The sequence below is a fragment of the Balaenoptera borealis genome (genome assembly GCF_965194805.1).
Source record: "Balaenoptera borealis genome assembly, chromosome: 10".
In the NCBI taxonomy this organism is placed as follows: domain Eukaryota; kingdom Metazoa; phylum Chordata; class Mammalia; order Artiodactyla; family Balaenopteridae; genus Balaenoptera; species Balaenoptera borealis.
Genome location: NC_138874.1, coordinates 61,578,897 through 61,597,580, shown reverse-complemented (window position 1 = coordinate 61,597,580; position 18,684 = coordinate 61,578,897). Strand labels below are relative to the sequence as shown.

General features: G+C 44.9%; 1 protein-coding gene across 16 annotated transcripts in view; it reads left to right on the top strand.

The window, feature by feature from the left end:
- The window catches only part of KCNMA1 (potassium calcium-activated channel subfamily M alpha 1), a 775,994-nt gene that overhangs the window by 699,728 nt on the left and 57,582 nt on the right, over positions 1-18,684 (top strand). For all 16 annotated transcript variants that reach the window (XR_014249397.1, XM_082408745.1, XM_082408748.1 and 13 more), the window contains 2 exons: positions 1,369-1,593; positions 5,137-5,329. Coding sequence is in view for 15 of the 16 variants with exons in the window: in XM_082408745.1 (XP_082264871.1) it covers positions 1,369-1,593; positions 5,137-5,329 (418 nt within the window). In the remaining variant the exon portion in view is untranslated. The remainder of the gene's footprint in view (positions 1-1,368; positions 1,594-5,136; positions 5,330-18,684) is intronic.

The window sequence follows — 18,684 nt, the reverse complement described above, 5'->3', positions numbered from 1 at the left end:
AGAGGGGCCAGCGGTAGCTAATCATGTGCATTTCCTGGGAAGCTCTAACTGGGGTGATTTCTTCTCTCATTTGTCTCCTTTATAAATACAGGCCTAAAGCTGGGGGAAGACATGGGTTTGTTGCCCTTGCTGTTCTGATCCTTTTAGTGGCTGTTTAGTGGGAGTCTTCCTCTGATGACTTAACACAGGTGGCCACTCCAGTCATGTCCCTGGAAACCCCAAGGCAGCAGTAGACATTGGTCAGCAAACTCCCTCTGGGAAGGGTACTATAATAAATAATTTAGGCTTTGCTGGCCATACGGTGTCTGTCACAGCTAATCACCTCTGCTTTTGTAATGCAAGCTGTGACAAAGTGAAAGAGTGGCATGGACATATATACACTACCAAACGTAAAATAGATAGCTAGTGGGAAGCAGCCGCACAGCACAGGGAGATCAGCTCGGTGCTTTGTGATCACCTAGAGGGGTGGGATAGGGAGGGGGGGAGGGAGGGAGATGCAAGAGGGAGGAGATATGGGAACATATGTATATGTATAACTGATTCACTTTGTTATAAAGCAGAAACTAACACATCATTGTAAAGCAGTTATACTCCAATAAAGATGTTAAAAAAAAAAAACAGCCACAGACAATACCTAAATGAGTAAGATTGGCCGTGTTGCAATAAAATTTGGTGGAATTTGAACTTAATATAAGTTTCACATATTACGAAATATTCTTCTTTTGATTTTTTTTCAACCCATTTTCAAACATAAAAACCAATCTAAGCTCACTGGCCATAGAAAAGCAGGCGGCGGACCAGATTTGGTCCATGGGCCAGAGTTTGCCAGCCCCTGGCTCAGGATATCATGTTCTACCTACTGATGCAGTGATGTCCTATGAGATCCCAATGATGAGTCTAGAATTTGGAACTCATTTCTCGAGCCGAGGCCAGCATGGGTCTGACTGTTTTATCATCATCTCAGCAACAGAAGCAGACAAGACAGCTCATTTTATCAACAATTTCCTGGAAACTAAGACTTCCTTTTCCGAATGACATAAATATTGCTATTCCCTCTTATTTGCCCCCTGAAAGTTCTGCTCTTATGTATGGATGACATATCTTCCTTAAATCTTTTCTCAGAGAAGGTAGTGATATGTGTGAATATACGTTTGCATGCACTTATTCCACCAATGTAATTTATACACACATACTCTAATTATAAATATATATGGCATGTATATAACATGAAGAAATTAAAAAAATAATAGCACATAGTAAGCACTCAGCACTTGTTTACTTGGTATTTTACACAAGTGATTTTTTCAGTCCTTTTCACAACCCCATGAGGTCTTCTCTCCAATGCCTGTGCCCTTCTCCCTCCGGCAGACTCGAAGTGAAGCCGCCATGACCGTCCTGAGTGGCCACGTGGTGGTCTGCATCTTTGGCGATGTCAGTTCAGCCCTGATTGGCCTCCGGAACCTGGTGATGCCACTCCGTGCCAGCAACTTTCACTACCACGAGCTCAAGCACATCGTGTTTGTGGGTTCCATTGAGTACCTCAAGCGGGAATGGGAGACTCTTCATAACTTTCCCAAAGTGTCCATATTGCCTGTAAGTCCAAGGTCACATTATCAATGCTTTCTTCTTCTTTTCATTCACAAAAGAAAAATCCCAGATGGATAGAGTGGTTGTAGCTTTGATCATGCCTCTGCTTCTTCATCTGGTTATGGACCTGAGGACTCAGCCCTTCCCCTATGCTCTGTCTAGGAATATCCAAACCCTGGGACACCTTATTAAAAGGGATTTGCAGCCAAGTTCAGTCACTCACCAGGCATGGAGTTTAGCTGGTATCAAACGTATTAACCGTATCAGTGTCTATACAGTCTCTTTCTTGCCTACCCAAACCCAGCGCTTTGCAATATTATAGTACTCATAGCAGAATTTACATAAGGAACTATTTATATCACTTTATTTATGACATTATGAATGCTTGGAGAAATCTTATTTTACCATGTTCTGTTTTTAGCTAAATGTATTTAACAGAGTTCTTTATTTCTGTTGTACAAAAGGCCAACCCCTTCTGCTGGCCAACCCCTCCCTCCCTCCCAGTCATTTAGAAGCCCAGTAATGTTTTCATGAGATTGTGTGTGTGTGTTTACATGTGTGCACATGTGTGCATGTGATGTTCTTGATTACAAAACACTAGGACCCAAATCTAAAAGGAACAATTTGGGACTCCACAATTTAATGAGAGGGCATGGGATATGTGATGTGGGAGTCACATAACTAACTACTTCCCAATCGTTAATCAGTATATTTTCCATAAACTTTCAAATAATTGTAGAGCACTGTACATTTCAACCTTTGAAATAGTTCTCCAGGTCACAAATCCATGCAAATATCACTTATACTCCAAACGTTTTTCTTGGAAGTTCACATCCCTAAAACAGGAACACAAATTTTATTCTATATTTTAAGAAGTCTGGATTTTTTCCCACTTACAGAGCTGAAATTTGTTATTTCTATTATCAGCTTCTAGAACCTCGGAAATGGAAAACGAAGAGTCAAGTAATATAATTCAATAAGGAAGACATAAGAATCAATCCACAAGTAATGCCCATTCGTAGCTATCAATACCATGTGTCCTAACGTATGCCTGGCGCAGTGGACACTCAATAAATATATAAAGAAGTGAGAAAAATATAGACAGATATCTTTTGGCTGCTGGGCCCCAAATTCACTGACTTAGTGAACACATGTGGTTAAAAATAGTCACCTGCGGAAAAGTAGTCATATACATAAAAGAGCATAAACAGATATATACCTAATTTCAGAAACATGATAGTTGTGATTACATATTTCCATGATTATTTTCCTACATGTGCTCTTCCACATGGTGTTTGGGAACAATGGACTAGGGTCTAAAAGTATTTTGTAAAGAGCTTATTAGTTTTCTGGGGTACAGGAGGCTATGTATGTGTGTATGTGTATAGTGTTGGGTGTGTGGGTGTGTGTGTGATGTTTTCTGTGTGTGTGTGTGTTTCCTTCTGTATGCTCTTGTACACATCCACTCATCTGCCTGCATCTATATGAATGAGTTCTCCTATCTGCAGGGCCTTTTCAAACCCTCCAAAATTTATCACACTTGAACACAACATATTGGTACAAAATGGGCCTTCACCTATGTCTCCACATATTTCATTGTTTAAACAGGGCCCCAGATACAGGACCAGCCCAGAGAAACACAAGATGTTTCTATGTGTGTCATTTGTATTTCTTGAGTTTTGAAATCATGCGTGTACAGCTGCACAGGGATTTTCTTATATTACAATTACTGGTGGATCCCCTACAAGGTGAAAATTAAAAGAATGTGATGTAGGCAATTGAGGCTTATACACTGGTGAAATGATACAGGAAGTTGGTCAGACTTATTTTGTACCAAAAGACCCCAGTGAAAAGGGGGAGACTTCTCCTTCTCTCAAAAGATCCTCCTCCGGAGCTTGGAATTAGTAGCTTCCCAGCCCCGTAGCACTAAATGCCTCTTCCTCCATAATTCCACTTTGCAGTTACATTTTGGAGGCTGGGAATAGAATCCTGACTGCCACCGAGTCATAAAAGAGGGCTGATGGGCTTGATCTCTGCAGCCAAGTCCAATCTTCTCAAAGCCCCCTTTCCAGGAAGGAGAACGAGAGGAAGGCATCCAGAGACATAGGCAGTTGACAGACCCTCTCCCTACACGGTCAGTGAACTGAAGACAGCTCAGGTCTCCACGAAGGCAAGTCAGAAGCTGGATTCAGGTTGGAGGATCAAGGAGGCTGGTGGCTGGCGGTGAACTCCAAAATCATGCCCTTGGGGCCCTATCACATGGGATGGCCTGATTAGTTCTTCTCTGGTTCCCCCCCCAAGGACACAGAGCAGGTGGGGGGTCATGCTCCTCTCCTCCAACCCTAACCCTTCTATTTGACCAGTGGCTGCATTCCTGGCCTCTGTCATTACCTCCTTGATCTGGGAATTTGTTTCCACTGTTTTTTGTTGTTATGGGATTTTTTAAAAAAATCTGTTTACTGGCTTATTTATTTTTAATTACTCCAGTAATATACAAGTATGTTCTTGTTATAAAATATTCAAACAAAGCAGATGTATATAAAGTCAAAAGCAAACTTTTCCTTCACCCCCAATCTTATTTCCCTCCCCGGGGTAATTACTGTTATTAGTTTAGTGTGTACTTTTCCTGAACTTTCTCTCTGAGTGTACGTACATTTATAAATACGTTCATACATATATAGTTCTATTCTGTGGGTTCCTTTTTACATAAATGAAATCATACTTTTTGAATTGTCTAGAACTTGGTTTTTTTATTTGTTTCAATTGCTCCTCTGTCTTGAGATGCTTCCAAGGCAATACCTACATGGAAAGGTCTTTCAGTCCCTTTACCTGCTGCATAGACTTCCATTGTATATATATATATCTGATAGTGTATTTAACCATGCCTCTGTTCTTGGACAGTTAGGTGATTTCCTTGTTTTTCTCTTGCTGAAAATATGCATTAAAATCATACACCTGAAGCTTCACCCCTTTCCGTATCCCCTTTGCAAGATGCATATTAATTCCACTCGCTCCCACATCCTCCGAATTCAGCCCCACCTCATCACACCGCGCTCCCTGGCTATTTCCTCTTGGCTGCCTTGGGAATTCTAGTTGGAGCTGCTGTCTTTTTGCCCGAGACAGAAGTGACCTGCTATTAAATAAACAGGCATTTGAAAGCCACCCCCTCGTTACATTCTGAAAGCCAGAGGTTGCCACAGGACAGTTACTTAAATCAAGACAATTTCCAGGCAGGAAGAAGATACAGAACCATGGCATAATTCCTCTCCCTCGTTAGTTAGTAATAGCTTGATTGAGTATCGAGAGCGACCCTAAAATGCTGCCATCAGCACTGACTACCCTTTAGATTAACACACAACTCCTATTCCCTTGAATGTAGTTAGGCCAGCTTAATGTCAAGGCATAAAAAAGATACTTGTTAAATAATTTCCCAAAGCTCCGGCTCAATCTTTAATTTGTTTTTATTCTTTTCCCCCCCTCTTTCCCTCTTGTTCCTCAGTCTCACTTTTGCTTCTCCTTTTTTTTTTCTCTCTTTCCTCTATGCCAAAGGGTACGCCGTTAAGTCGGGCTGATTTAAGGGCCGTCAACATCAACCTCTGTGACATGTGCGTTATCCTGTCAGCCAATCAGAATAATATTGATGATACTTCGCTGCAGGACAAGGAATGCATCTTGGCGTCGCTCAACATCAAATCTATGCAGTTTGATGACAGCATCGGGGTCTTGCAGGCTAATTCCCAAGGTAAGGACAGCCTCTCTGCTGTGCCTACGGGGGACAGGGGCTGGCAAGAGGGATATCCTTCACTCCGTAATCCAGAGAGGCTCGCATCAGGCTGCCTGGTAGAGAAACACACCGTGGCTGCCGTGGCTTTCAAAGGGGCATCTGCTGCCTCTTCTTGCCAGCCGGGGCAGTGGGCTTGAGACCCTAACACCCACGCTCTCAGTAGGCTGTCTTCCCCAAAACGAATCCAGCCTTTAAATGCCACCCCCTCAGCCTTCCCAAACAGTGGCTTTAGGACCAGGGTCGCCAGCTAAATGTCAGAGCACTGAGATGATGCTGGCTGAACAATCCCCCGCGTTTCTCCCCAGCATCTGTTTTTGCCATTGACCTGTGTTAAGCTTTGCCGTTGTTACAGCTGCATGGGGGTGTTGAGCTTTGCGTTGTTATCGGCTGACCAAGGGACAGTGGTCTCTGGAGGGTGGGGGGGTATATATGGACACTGAAAGTCATTTAGCAAAAGGTGACACTTGTCAGCCCATGCGTTCTCTATAGGAGGCATGACAGTGTTAAATGACACACATCTGCCATCTCTGCTCTGCCCTGATCTTCCCTGTCATTTGCTCTGGGATCCTGGGCAGATGGTTCCAAGTAAAGATGTTGTCCAGGAGTCTCAGAGAGGCAGCACTGCAAAAATCCTGCAACAGACCACCTCACTAATCAGGGCCTTGGCAGAATGGGATGTGAAGCATTTTTCACTGAGTAACACCTCTGTGTGGGCTTGCCATGAACTGTAGGATCATTGTCGTAGGCGGTCTACTGGATAGGTGGCATCGGGTGCCTGTTGGGGACCTGAATGCCATCATTCCAGGAGTAAAGATAGAGGGCATATAGCCCACAAAAACTATAGCCGCTGGGCTATGAAGCACCATCTTACGGATATGATAAAGCTTAGCTCGATCCTGCCGCCTAGACCTACGTGCTACATTATCTTTTGCCAACTCAGCATGACTACCACCTCCTTCTAAGGTCCCCTCGACGTTGCAGCAAAGCCAGAAACAATCGTTTCTAGAAGCCCCTTCTCTGCCTGGTTCTGGGCTGGAGTCTGCCAATGAGAGAGGGACACTAGGACGAGATCTGGAAAGTGGAAGAGAAAAACAGTCTTGATTTTTGGAGGCAGCTGCAGGGTTCAAAGCAGCTCTCAGGGGAAGCTTTGAGAACCACTGGCTTTGCTGCTAGAGATGGAGACTGGTGTGTGGGCTTCCCCGAGGGTCCTGCGGTTCACAGCACCTTCTGGTGAAGTTCAAGAGAACCTTCCCCTTGGTGCTGCAAGTGAAATGGCTAATGGTGGCCTCTTTGACTTTTGCTCCTCCAGCCCTGCCCATGGCTGTGTCAACCTCTAATTTTCATCGTACCTGGAATAGAGTGGCTTCTATCTTGACATAACCCTGGCTGATACAGCCTGAAGCTTGGTTTTGACATCTCCACTCCAGCCTCCTCTGCCACCCACCCCAAATCTAAATCTTGGTTTCCATTTGCTCGGCGGTGCCCGCAGGACAGAGCAATGCGCCGAGGCCCTAAGAAAGGAGCCTTAACTCTTTCCTGCGTCCTGCACTACCTGCTCAGGGAGCTGAGGTGACAAAGGATGGGAGGAGACAGTTAGCTGGCCTTCTTGGAGGGGGAAGAGGCAAGCTAGCTTTCAGTTCCTGCCCCTAAGTACTTGATCTTCACTGTGTGTCTTCCCACCCACACCCCAGCATGGGCATCACCCAGGGACTGTTAGAAATGCAGACTCTCATGCCACACAGACCTACTGGGTCAGAATCTGCATCCTAACAGCGTCCGCGGGTGATTCGTTTGCACTGCTTTAAGGCACAATAAATCTTTACGCTAACAACACTGGGTCCAGTGAACGCACTGACCAACCCCATTAGATGCGCCTCGTCTCCTGGCAGGAGCTAGCAGAGGGAATGGAAAGAAGTAGAAGCAGGGGAAGTGCACCCTCCAGGTGGAGATGGAACCGAATAGGGGGTGGAGGGGCAGGAAAAGACTCCCTTTCCCCAGCATGCCTGTTTCCTCGCAATTCAATAATCGTGATTTTCAAGGTCCTAGATTAGAATCTCAACATATAATATAGTCACATATGCATCCGACATATGTGTTCCTTCCAGCTCTCTTAAACCTTATCCCAGCCTGTCAGATCCTTTTGATGGCCAAACTGGTAAAAAAATGCTTCCCCTCCCCTCTTCAAACACTTACTCGATTCTCAAAAGCCTTCTTTACTGTTTTTATCACAGGAATAAGCAAGAATAGTAGGTCTTGCAGGGAGAGAAGGAAGAAAGGGAAAGAGAACTCATTTTTTCCTGCAAAAAAAAAAAGGGGGCTCTTATTTTGTACACACACACACACATACACACACGCACACCAGAAGGGGCAGAGGATGTGCTCTATGGCCAGTGGTGGTTTTCAGAGACTCCTGGTTGGCATTGGAGTGGAGTGGAGTGTACATCCCCCAGTAGCCAGCAAGCATTCTGTTTGGCTCTCAATGAGAGACTGTCGAAGCTGTAGCCCCACTGAGTCCATATTTCCCATCGTTTTCTTACTCTGTCTGCTCCTCTCTTGTCCTTGGTTTCTAATACTCCCCTTTGGTGACACTCTGACCTTCCAAAAAGCAGTGGTCCAGTGGCGGCCATCAACACGGGAGGTTGCTTCCTCCCCAGTGGGTGAGCGTTGTAAGTTCACCTCTGGCTGCTCGCTGTACAGCCCACGCCTCAGGTTCGTCCCAGTCCGTGGGGTCAGATGGACGAGCTGAGATTCCCGGCTGCTCCCCCTCCTTGAGACCCTTGTGACCCACCGGAACGCCCACTGTCCTCAGATACTTCTGTCACCCTTCATCTGGGCATTTGGCATGACCAAACTCCAAGTGGATTGGAATTACGGAATACAAAATGGATTTCGTCTTACTATTTTCACTTTGGGGAACAAATCTAACTTCCCCATGAGAGGTAACTACAGAGATTTCTGGCCACTGACACCCCACCTTTCATCCCTCTTTATTCTGTAGTCCTCATGAAACCCATTCCTTTGTTTTGTCTCGAGAGCTATGTTACCATCTCTCCAGAACACAGCAGGACAGAACTGTGGCCCCAGGACAGATGTGTGTACTCTTGGGCCAGAGTATTCATGCAGCCTTATGGCGAGTTGTTCTAACATGAAACGAAACAAGAAAATGTGTCTTAACATTGAGGAGGTAGAGCCTTCACTGGGATTTGTGTTCAGACACTTGCCACTGCATGTTATTTGCTCTCCTAGACTCACAAAACCTCTTTTCCCTCTTGTCTTTTCACATTCCCTTTTAGTGTCAATGTTCTAGCCCACATGGTGTCAGGACTGGCCCAGCCTAGGGATTCTGGACCAGATGCTTTCTGAAAAGATCTGAAATGTGATGGCTGATTGTCAAAAACAATTACAGAGAAAGGTGGCATACCCCATGCTAGACGGTATATCCGATGTGACAGTTGGGTCTATGAGATGCAGTTTTAATATACAGCAGGCAAGACTGCAGTGACAATTATATAAAGCAGGTGAAGCCACTTCTTGCTGGTCAGCAAACATCAGCTCAGAACCACTTTACAGCTCTTTACCAGCAACTAAGTGCCTTTATTTACAGAGCGCCTGTCACTTCCCTTTGGCTGGAGAGCTGGTGTATTATTTAGCACGCATTTATCTGGGGAAAACATTTCAATTTAAATCAGCTGGTACAACGGTGGCTCTTGCCAGACTCTCTCCCTGTGGTTCTAAAAGACAAGAACTGAGTCAGATCTTGGAAAGGCGGGTGAACAGAGGGAGGAAGGGTCTATTCTCAGAGAGCCACCTGAATCAGAACCTGAAAGGAAGGCTCATGCGATTGAATTTCCCATTATGCTTTTTTTGTTGTTGAAGTATGATGGTTGATTTACAATGTTATATTAGTTTCGGGTGTATAACATAGTGAGTGATTCAATATTTTTATAGATTATGCACCATTTAAAGTTATTATAAAATATTGGCTATATTCCCTGTGCTGTACAGTGTATCCCTTGTAGCTTATTTATTTTATACATAGTATCAAAAGTTTGTATATTTAATCCCCTACCCCTATCTTGTCCTTTTCCCTTCCCTCTCCTGACTGGTAACCACTGGTTTGTTCTCTATATCTGTGAGTCCGTTTCTGTTTTGTTACATACATTCACTTGTTTTATTTTTTACGTTCCACATATAAGTGATAACATAGAGTATTTGCCTTTGTCTGACTTATTTCACTGAGCATAATACCTTCTAGGTCCAACCATGTTGTTGCAAATAGCAGAATTTCATCCTTTTTTATGGCTAATATTTGTGTGTGCGTGTGTGTGTGTATGTGTATATATGCCACATCTTCTCTACCTACTCATCTATTGATGAACACTTAGGTTGCTTTCATATCTTGACTATTGTAAATAATGCTGCTATGAACATTGGGGTGCATGTATGTTTTTGAATTAGTGTTTTCGATTTCTTCAGATATATAGCCAGGAGTGGAATTACTGGATCATGTGGTAGTTCTATTTTTAGTTTTTTGCCATTATGCTTTTATATTGAGTTATGAAATGAGCATTTATAGTTTCTTCCTGCTTAACCTTCCAGTAAGGGTAAGTCTTAAGGGAAAGAAAGAGGAATAAGTGAGTGACCACTATGTCTCAGGCACTATAGCACGCAGGACACAAATGGCTACCACATTGGACAGTGCAGGTCTAGAGCATAGGCTTACTGCCTTGCTAAGGGTTTGGATTTATAAGAAGATGATGATTAAATCCATCTTTTGGAAAGATAGCAGACAAAAATATGAGCATGGTTTAGAGGTGGAAAGAGATGGTGGCATGAGCTATATGAGAAGACTACTGCAATGGACTAGAAGGGATGAGATGAGGGCTGACAGGATAACTTAGTGATGTTAGTTGTGAGGACAAGACAGAAATTGAGATAGATTTGAAATAGAATAGCTGTTGAAGACTAGTTGGTGGGAAGGAGGTATGGATAAGCAAGGGTGAGGAATTGCGAGTGCGTTTCGAGGTTGGCCACGGGGTGGATGTAAAAATGATTAAGTTCGCAAAGGACCCAGGAGGAGAAACAAGCTTGGGGCAGAAGGTAAAACAATTAGGTCCTGGTTCATTTGAGTTGAAATTTTCTGGAGAATATCCAGTGAGAAATAAGAACATATGGTTACAGGGATAAAGTTAGGTTTGAAGCTATAGACTCAGAGGTCGTTGGTGATGGACAGTGTATGGGCCTTGAGAGTGGATATTTCCCAGGGAGACAAGGCAGGGCAACTAAGAGAAAAGGGGCCATTGTGGAACCTTGGGAAACATCAACCTTGAAGGGACAAACAGAGGAAGAGAATCCAGTGAGAGGGGCTGAGGACACAGATTTTGGGGGGTAGGAGTAGGTGGTATGAAGGTAAAGGAGAAGAGGGTTGAATAAATTCCAGAGTCGCGATCTAGGATGTATCCTAATTATTTCTCGCTGTGTGTGTTTTCTTGAGCAGACTCTGAGCTCTTTGAGAGGCAAAGACTCTTCCTTATCTTGCTAATCTTCGTGTCCCCAGTCCCTCTAGCGCAGGACCTGACACAGAGTTGGCATGCCAGAAGAATTTGCTGGGCTGAACTGATTTGAAAGGACACAGTGATTAGCACTGTCAGATACTGCAGAAAAGTCAAGTAGATGAGGGCCTAAAAATAGCAACAGTGCATTTGACCCTCAGGAAGTTCCCAGTGATCTTAGCAAGAGCAGCTGAGTAGCTTGTTGCCAGTAGAAGCAAGCAAACCTTAATGGGAGGTGAGAATTGGAGGTCCTATATTACTCTTTCAAGTGCAGATAGGGAGAGAAATAGGATATTTCAAAGGAGCTCGTCAAAGAAAGGATTTCCTTTTTGTTTTTAGAAGAGGGAGAAATACACCATATTTGTTGGCTATGGTAGGCTAGGGTGAAGCCCCATAGAGGGGCAAAGTTTGAAGCTACAGGAGAGAGTTGTTCAACAATAAAGGAGGAACCAGAGAGAAGCAGGAGAGACGATGTGTCCTTTAAAAAAGAAGGAATGATCCTTGTTCCTCTGAGTCAGAGGGCTGGATGGGGAAGATGAAGCTGGAGGAAAGTTCAGTCTGATGGCCCCTCCTTTCTTCATGAAGCAACCAACTTGGCTTTCCTTGAGGAGTTAAGTGGGTCAATTGGGACAGGGAACTGATGTGGTAAAGGTTCAGAGCAGACACCGTGGGAACCACATAAGGAAAGGACTGGATTTAGGTGAAAGCACCGTGAGCATTGGTGAGGACCAGCTGGGGTTGGAACCATGCTAAAACCAGTCAGCACTGCCTGCAGTTTTCTCTGCAGTGCTTTGCAAAAAAGCACAGAAACTAGAACTTGGCTTTAGCTTGGGATGGAGATTCGGAGGAGGCAAAGGATTCCGTGGTGCTGTTGAGAGAATATTAAAATGAGTGTCCCAGGGTCTAAGACGGTAGGTGGAGAAGTTAAACCAGAGTTGGGGCTTCTAGGCAGAGAGGCCAAAAACGAAGCAAGAAATAAATCTCTGCGAGGTCAAAGAACGGGCACGTGGAGTAAAAGAGTGCCAAAGGGTGGGAGGTTTGATTAGAGAGAGGATGTGATGACCTCAGAGGATGAAATATTCCTTGCAGAGCCAGAACAGATCTTGGTCATGTTCACGCTAAAACAGTTCTTCTCCACAAGGACTCTGAGCCCAAAGCAGAGCCCATCTGTTCACCACCAGCACCACCACCACTACCATGACCAGCACGACCACCAGCACCACCACCAGCAACCATAATAATAATGCTTATGCTTCATGAATGTTTCCTGCTGTTATGTGGTAGGTATTTTGTCAACCAAGACAACAGGCATTTCTTAGATCACCGGTTTTCACCCTTGCCTGCACATTGTAATCACTTGAGAAATGTTAAAAAATATCAGCGCCTGGGTTGCCCCTTAGCAGTTGTGACTTAGCTGGTAGGGGGTACAACCTGGGCATCAGGAGTTTTCGAAGTTCCCTGATGGCTCCCAGGTGCAGCCAGGGTTGAGAACCACTGCCCAAGGTGGTCCTCAGAGGGCGTGTATGAAGTAAGAGGGTTACTATTTTGATTTTAAAGAGGAAGAAACTGAGGCTTTGAGAAGCGAAGTAATCATTTTAACCTGAGTCTTCCTGGCTTCCTGGGAATCCTCACCTTTAAATCATTTTGCTTCTTTATAACAATTCTGTTATTTAAACCTGTTGGTCTACCTTCTTCCTTTCATATTTTTGTGGCTGATCATTAGCTTTCCCAATACTGAAAATCCTTAAGTGGAGAAAAGGGGTAGGGGAAGGCAGTGGGAAACCAGGCTCTGACTTTTGCCCAACTGGCTACGTTTGTCATCTTGTTTCTGTCATATGTCTCAAGGTGATAAGTAAAGGATATTAGTTGCCCTGTGGACAGGCCTTCTCCTTCTTCTTCTTTTTTAGCAGATATTCATTTTTAATTATTATTTATTTATTTATTTATTTATTTGTTGGCTGTGTTGGGTCTTCGTTTCTGTGCGAGGGCTTTCTCCAGTTGCGGCAAGCGGGGGCCACTCTTCATCGCGGTGCGCGGGCCTCTCACTGTCGTGGCCTCTCTTGTTGCGGAGCACAGGCTCCAGACGCGCAGGCTCAGCAATTGTGGCTCACGGGCCCAGTTGCTCTGCGGCATGTGGGATCCTCCCAGACCAGGGCTCAAACCCGTGTCCCCCGCATCAGCAGGCAGACTCTCAACCGCTGCGCCACCAGGGAAGCCCCAGGCCTTCTTCTTGACCACAGCTTTTGAAAGGTGGCAGGGCTGAGAGCCAGCACTCCACGGCTATTAAACAGCAACGCTGCCCACCTTCAAAGCCAGCACGGAGTTCCTCCCGGTCCCTGGGTCTCTTCAAGAAGATGGCGCTGGTGTGTATCCATGCCTGGGCTAAATTTGGATGCTGGTGTTAGGGTTCCTCTCTTGTTCATTTTCCTGTTACATGCTCTGCATTCATCTGATGCATGCTCCCTGTCCTGAAGGTGTCAGTCCAAGTCCATGAACATTTACTAAGCATCTGTCACGTGCCCAGACTGTGCACGATAGACACTGCCAGGGAGTCAGGGGTCCTAAAGCACATTCCCGGTCTTTGCAACCTCCTAGGCGAATAAGTAACTCTGCTTCGGAATGCTGGTTGCTCCCCATGGGAGAATTACCATCTCTGGAGACTAACACTAGGGACAGGAAGAGAAAGAGAGTGGGGTTTGAGAGACACTCTGGGGAAAAAAGCAGAGGATTTCAGCAGTTGGAAACAAACAGATCCGGCTGCAGTCAGCAGAACAGAGGAAAAGGGGCAGAGGTACATGGGGACATGTTTGAGGGACAGCGGTGAGTACAGTTGGGCAGGAACACAGTGTGTGTGTCAGGCAGCAGGGGGACAGAAGGCTGAAGTGTGGGTTGGGCATTGAGAAACTTTTTCTTTTCTGTAGTTAGGAAGCTGTAAATCATTTTTTATGAGTCTGTGAGTTAGGAAGCTGTAAGTAATTCAGTGGGCACCGGGGAGCTACGGAAGGTTTCAAAGCAAGAGAGTGATGGTATTGGACCTGAACTTTAGGAAGATTGACCTGGCAGCCCAGTGAAGCATTGTTCGGAGTGGGAAAGAAGAAGATGCAGGGAAACTGGGTAGGAACAGTGGTTACCCAGGAGGAGACCAGGAACCCGGAACTGGAAAAAGAAGGGGAGGGTCTAGGGTAAGATGGGTAGGTGTAAAACAGACTGTGTGAATGTGAGCTTCCTTCCCGGTAATGGACGACAGTGGCTGCTCGTGGGAAGAAGCCTGCGGAGAGGAGGGGCTGGCTGCAGGACGAAGCAGTGTTGGTTGTGTTGGGTTTCAGTTATGCTCCATTTCCCCACGGACTTGGTGGAAAAATCCAGGTGAACCTGAAAAAACAGATGGGTGGAGATGAAGTCCTGAATCCAGGAGAGGGTCACAGTTAGAGATCCGCCCCGTTGCCCATGCTCTAGGGGCCGAGAAGAGCCTCAGGGGAGAGGATAAGGAAAGGGAGTTGAACGGCGGAAGTCTGGGGAGCATCTTGGAAAGGACAGAGGGAGCCATTGGTACAAGCCACCGAGCCACAGCTGAGCTGAGTTCCCAACGCTCCTGGGGAAGGAGGAGCATGTGTCTCAAACTTTGGGACAGATGTCTGCTGCCTGCTTTCTCTTGCCTCCTCTAAATTAATTTGTCTATATTTTATGCCTCTTTACAACCACAAGTTTAAAAAAATTATAGTGGACTTCCATAAACACACCGACAGGCACACAAGCACAAGACACACACACACACACACACACACACACACACACACACACACACACACACGCCTTAGTTCCTACAGCCCTCTGTGACCGTCAGGCACAGTTACACTAAGTGATGCCCACATATAAGCAGACGCTCTCCTTTGTCTGGATTTCAACAAAGGTTAAGAGCCTCAAGTAGGGAATGACATTTTTCTTTGGAAGTATGGCTGTAGTCCTTGGAGAGACAGCATTAACTGGGGGCATAGGGTACATCCTGAAGTCTGAGATAGCTTTTACTGTTTCAGGGAAGAAAACGTGGCTTCTGTTTTATATATGGGGGAGATCATGTGAATTAAGATCTCTAAATTATAATGGATCACAGAAGTCAGGATTCAAAAGGGCCTTCCTAAACTGGAACTTTGGGACAAAATCCATGGGATGGAATGGAATGAAGACTGCTGAGCATTAAGTTTCAAATAATTACTCAAGACGGGCTGGATAAACCCTGCTGATAGAGGTGTAATTTATTTGGGGCAGTGATTGTTTCATCCTGGCCAGTCTGAGAGGGAGTGTGTCAAGATCTATGAAGATTTGAAGGAAGGCATTGACAAACAGGCAGTGCTGCCAAGGGGGCGACCAGAATGGGGAAATGCTTGGACTACGTGTCACTTGCTCGGCGGTTAAGAGAATGGGGCTAGGGGACCAAAAGGGCCATCTTCTGCTCCATTGAACAAAACCAGGATCGATGGCTAATGATTAAGGAGAACCAGATTTTAATCCCACATAAGAAAGGCTGCCTAAACATGTAGTGGGCGTCCTATCACCGCATGACTGTTTGCCAAATGGAAGATCCTGGCGTGACCTTTGTGATGGCGGGGAAAGTAGATGAGAGGAGTTCTGTGGTCCGTTATAACTGAGGGTCTCTGGTATTTTCTTGATTCTGATGACATAGAGCTCTGTGTTTTAGAAGATCTACATTCTTACTCCAGAGGGAGAGCTATGCTGTTTGGCGAAATTGGGGTCAAAATGGGTCTTTTAGTGGAAACTTTCACATCTTTCCAGAATGGCATTGTCTTTGTGTCTCAGATGGGGAGCGGCCTGCATTGGGGTGAGCAGCTGCACATCTGGCTTTTCCATTAATTTGACAGACCACCCCCATCTTCAACTCCCATGTCACCCCTCAACACCTGCCCTTCCCAGTTTTCTCCCTTCCTCCTCTCCCCCAAGCCTCACCCCCTGCACACCCGGGCTGCTCTCACTTGCAAACATACCTATACACATATCCTACACACATTGTCCCTCCCTGAAATCAGAGAAGCCCTTTTTCAGCTGCTCCCATATAACATTTCATTACCACAATATTCTCTCTCAATTCTGAGCCGGTGGTGGGGGAGAAACCATTCCTCTTTATACCCACCCAACGAACAAAGCTCAGCGCTAAAATATTTTTCTTCAGTTGTAACTGAAAGGGCTGTTGGCTTCCATCCCAAAAACCAGAAAGACAATTATACTTAACTGTTTAGAAATGTATAAGTACCACACTGGAGTAGCCTCTAGGTAGTAACTTTAGATACCCAGCCCAATAACTTTCTTTTATTGGTTTGTGATTTAGATCTTATTTTCAGTCCTCTATAATAAGAGGAGTACATTTCATTAAAAGAGCTTACTAAACAATAAAGAAAATCTGGCTTAGGGCTCCGAGCGGGTCTCAGGTACAGAAAGGGGTCTGCCCTGTTCCATTTCTTCTGCAGACATCATGAGACGGATCTGAGCACAGTGAGGTAGCTGTATTTCAGCAAAGCAGCCATTGCAGCCGTTTTCTAAATGACTTCAACTTGGGAGATTTTTTCCTATACAGCATATTTCACCACATGAGAGATGCTCTGACGACTGCCATCTACTAGTCTGGCAATAGATTCCCAGTGAAGGAAACAAGGAGAAGCAACCACCGCCACGACAATAGCTGTAACAAGAGACTGAGGAGTGAGGGCTACTTTCTGAACCCATGGAGGTTTTTAGGCCCTCCGTAAATGGAGGTCTAACCAGGGGAGTGGATTGGGGAAGAGAAAGTAAAAATGGACAATATCACCTATTCCTTCCAATGGCCTGCTTAGCAGAATTCACTTCTGCTGTGCCCAGCTTGGGACAACTGCAGTGAGAGGAAATCTGAGCTTCAGAGACAGAAAACAGATGTGGGGTGGAGTTGGGGTGGGACTGAGCTCATTGTCCCAGCGTCAGGCTTTCATGAGCTGCTCTGCTACTCGAAGCTCATGTGCCTAGTTAAGGCTCCTTTTAAAAAATTATAATTCCCCCTTTTTCTTCAGGTGAGTCATGAACCAGGCACATTCATAGACAATATTTCATTTAATCTCCCCGATAAGCTACTCAGGCAGAGGTCATTTACCTCCATTTTACAGATGAGAAAACTGAGGCTCAGAAAAATTCAGCAACTTGTCCAAAGTCTCTTAGCTCAGATCCCCAAACTGTCTGATTCCAAAGCCTTGTGCTTTTCTCACTACGTCAGTCTGCCGCGTAAAAGAGAACAAGTGTTATTCTGATGAAAACGGGCCTGAATCTATACATCTGCTTTTCAGGGTCATGGAAGCATCCCTGGGGACAAACGTTCGGTGAAAGGAAAGCTCTCAAGGCATGCCAGACTCCCAAACTGCTTCTTGCAGTCAAGGGCTGACTTTGTTTTGAATATTTTTGTCTCTGGGCATCTCTGTTTTGTGGGTCCTTTACCCTCCCCACCCCAGCAGTCAGAGACACTAGGATCCTCTTGGTCCCTGACTTCATTGCTAGGACAACCAGGCAAACAACAGCAGAGCTGGGAGAAGAGTTTTGCTAAGCTGCCTCTGTGAACAGTATAACTGCTTGAGCTTTTTCTCCCCCTGTTAGTATAGACTTGATTTTGGAGCTGCCAAAAAGAGGGTGGAAAGTTTGAGACCCAGATATTGCTTTCTTTTGTTCAGAAACTTATAAAATATTTCCAGGTTTTCTCTCCTCATCCCACTTTCCAGGTGGAAGTTTCCATGGAAGACAGAGAATGAACAGACCACTCTAGCCCTCAAAGCCTAGGAGTTCAGGCTGTATGTTATGCTCAGAAAAATGGTGCAGATAAATTGTCCTGTGGGAGGAAAGTGCGGTTGTATAAGCAGAGGAAGGTGAAAGAAATCTTGTCATCCCACAGACTCTCTGAGGCCCCTGATGAGATTCCAGATAAGGATCCAACAGCTCTTTTCCTGAGCGTCAGTTTAGGAAAGTTGCCTGAGGTTAGTCCCTGCTCTTTCCATGGTCCATGCCATCATGACACTAAGGACATAGATAGGCAGAAGTGACACAGATGTGTAAAATAAGTCGTATGGCACAAGTTGAATGCACATATTTAACGATATGGGATCTGGAACATTCCAGAGTACCTTGCAAAATGCATGGTGTGAGTCACTTATAATTTGCTGAGACATGAATGTGATCCATATGCTATGAAGATAGCACGCATGCCTCAAGCCAGCAAATGAGCCTACAGACCAGCCAGTGTATTTTTGTCTTTACCCTTCCTTTTATAGGTGAAAACTCATGTGAAGTCCTAAAACCTTTATTTCCCTTTTAAAAAAATGGCCCTGCAAAGAAGCCAACTGATTTATAAATGACTATAGTTCTGGATTGATAGAATATTTAAGGGTATGAGTGGTTATACTTCATGGAATTCTGGAGGAAATTATTCCCCCAGTTCTGGAAAAGCAGTATAGTAGTCCTGGAGTGTCTTATCACATATCTCCTGTAAAGAATTACTACTGGATATTCTTTTTTTTTTTTTCAAGCAAACCCCTGTTCCTCTGTGGGCCTCTGTTTTTTGTTTGTTGGTTGGTTTGTTTTGTTTTTTAATAAGATGGAGATAACTATTGTCCTGGATGACCTATGAAGTACCTGGCCAGAGCTAACATTTGATGATTCCATAGCTTTCTGGGAGGACAGTTTTGTTTTGTTTTTTTTAATTTAATTTATTTATTTGTTTATGGCTGTGTTGGGTCT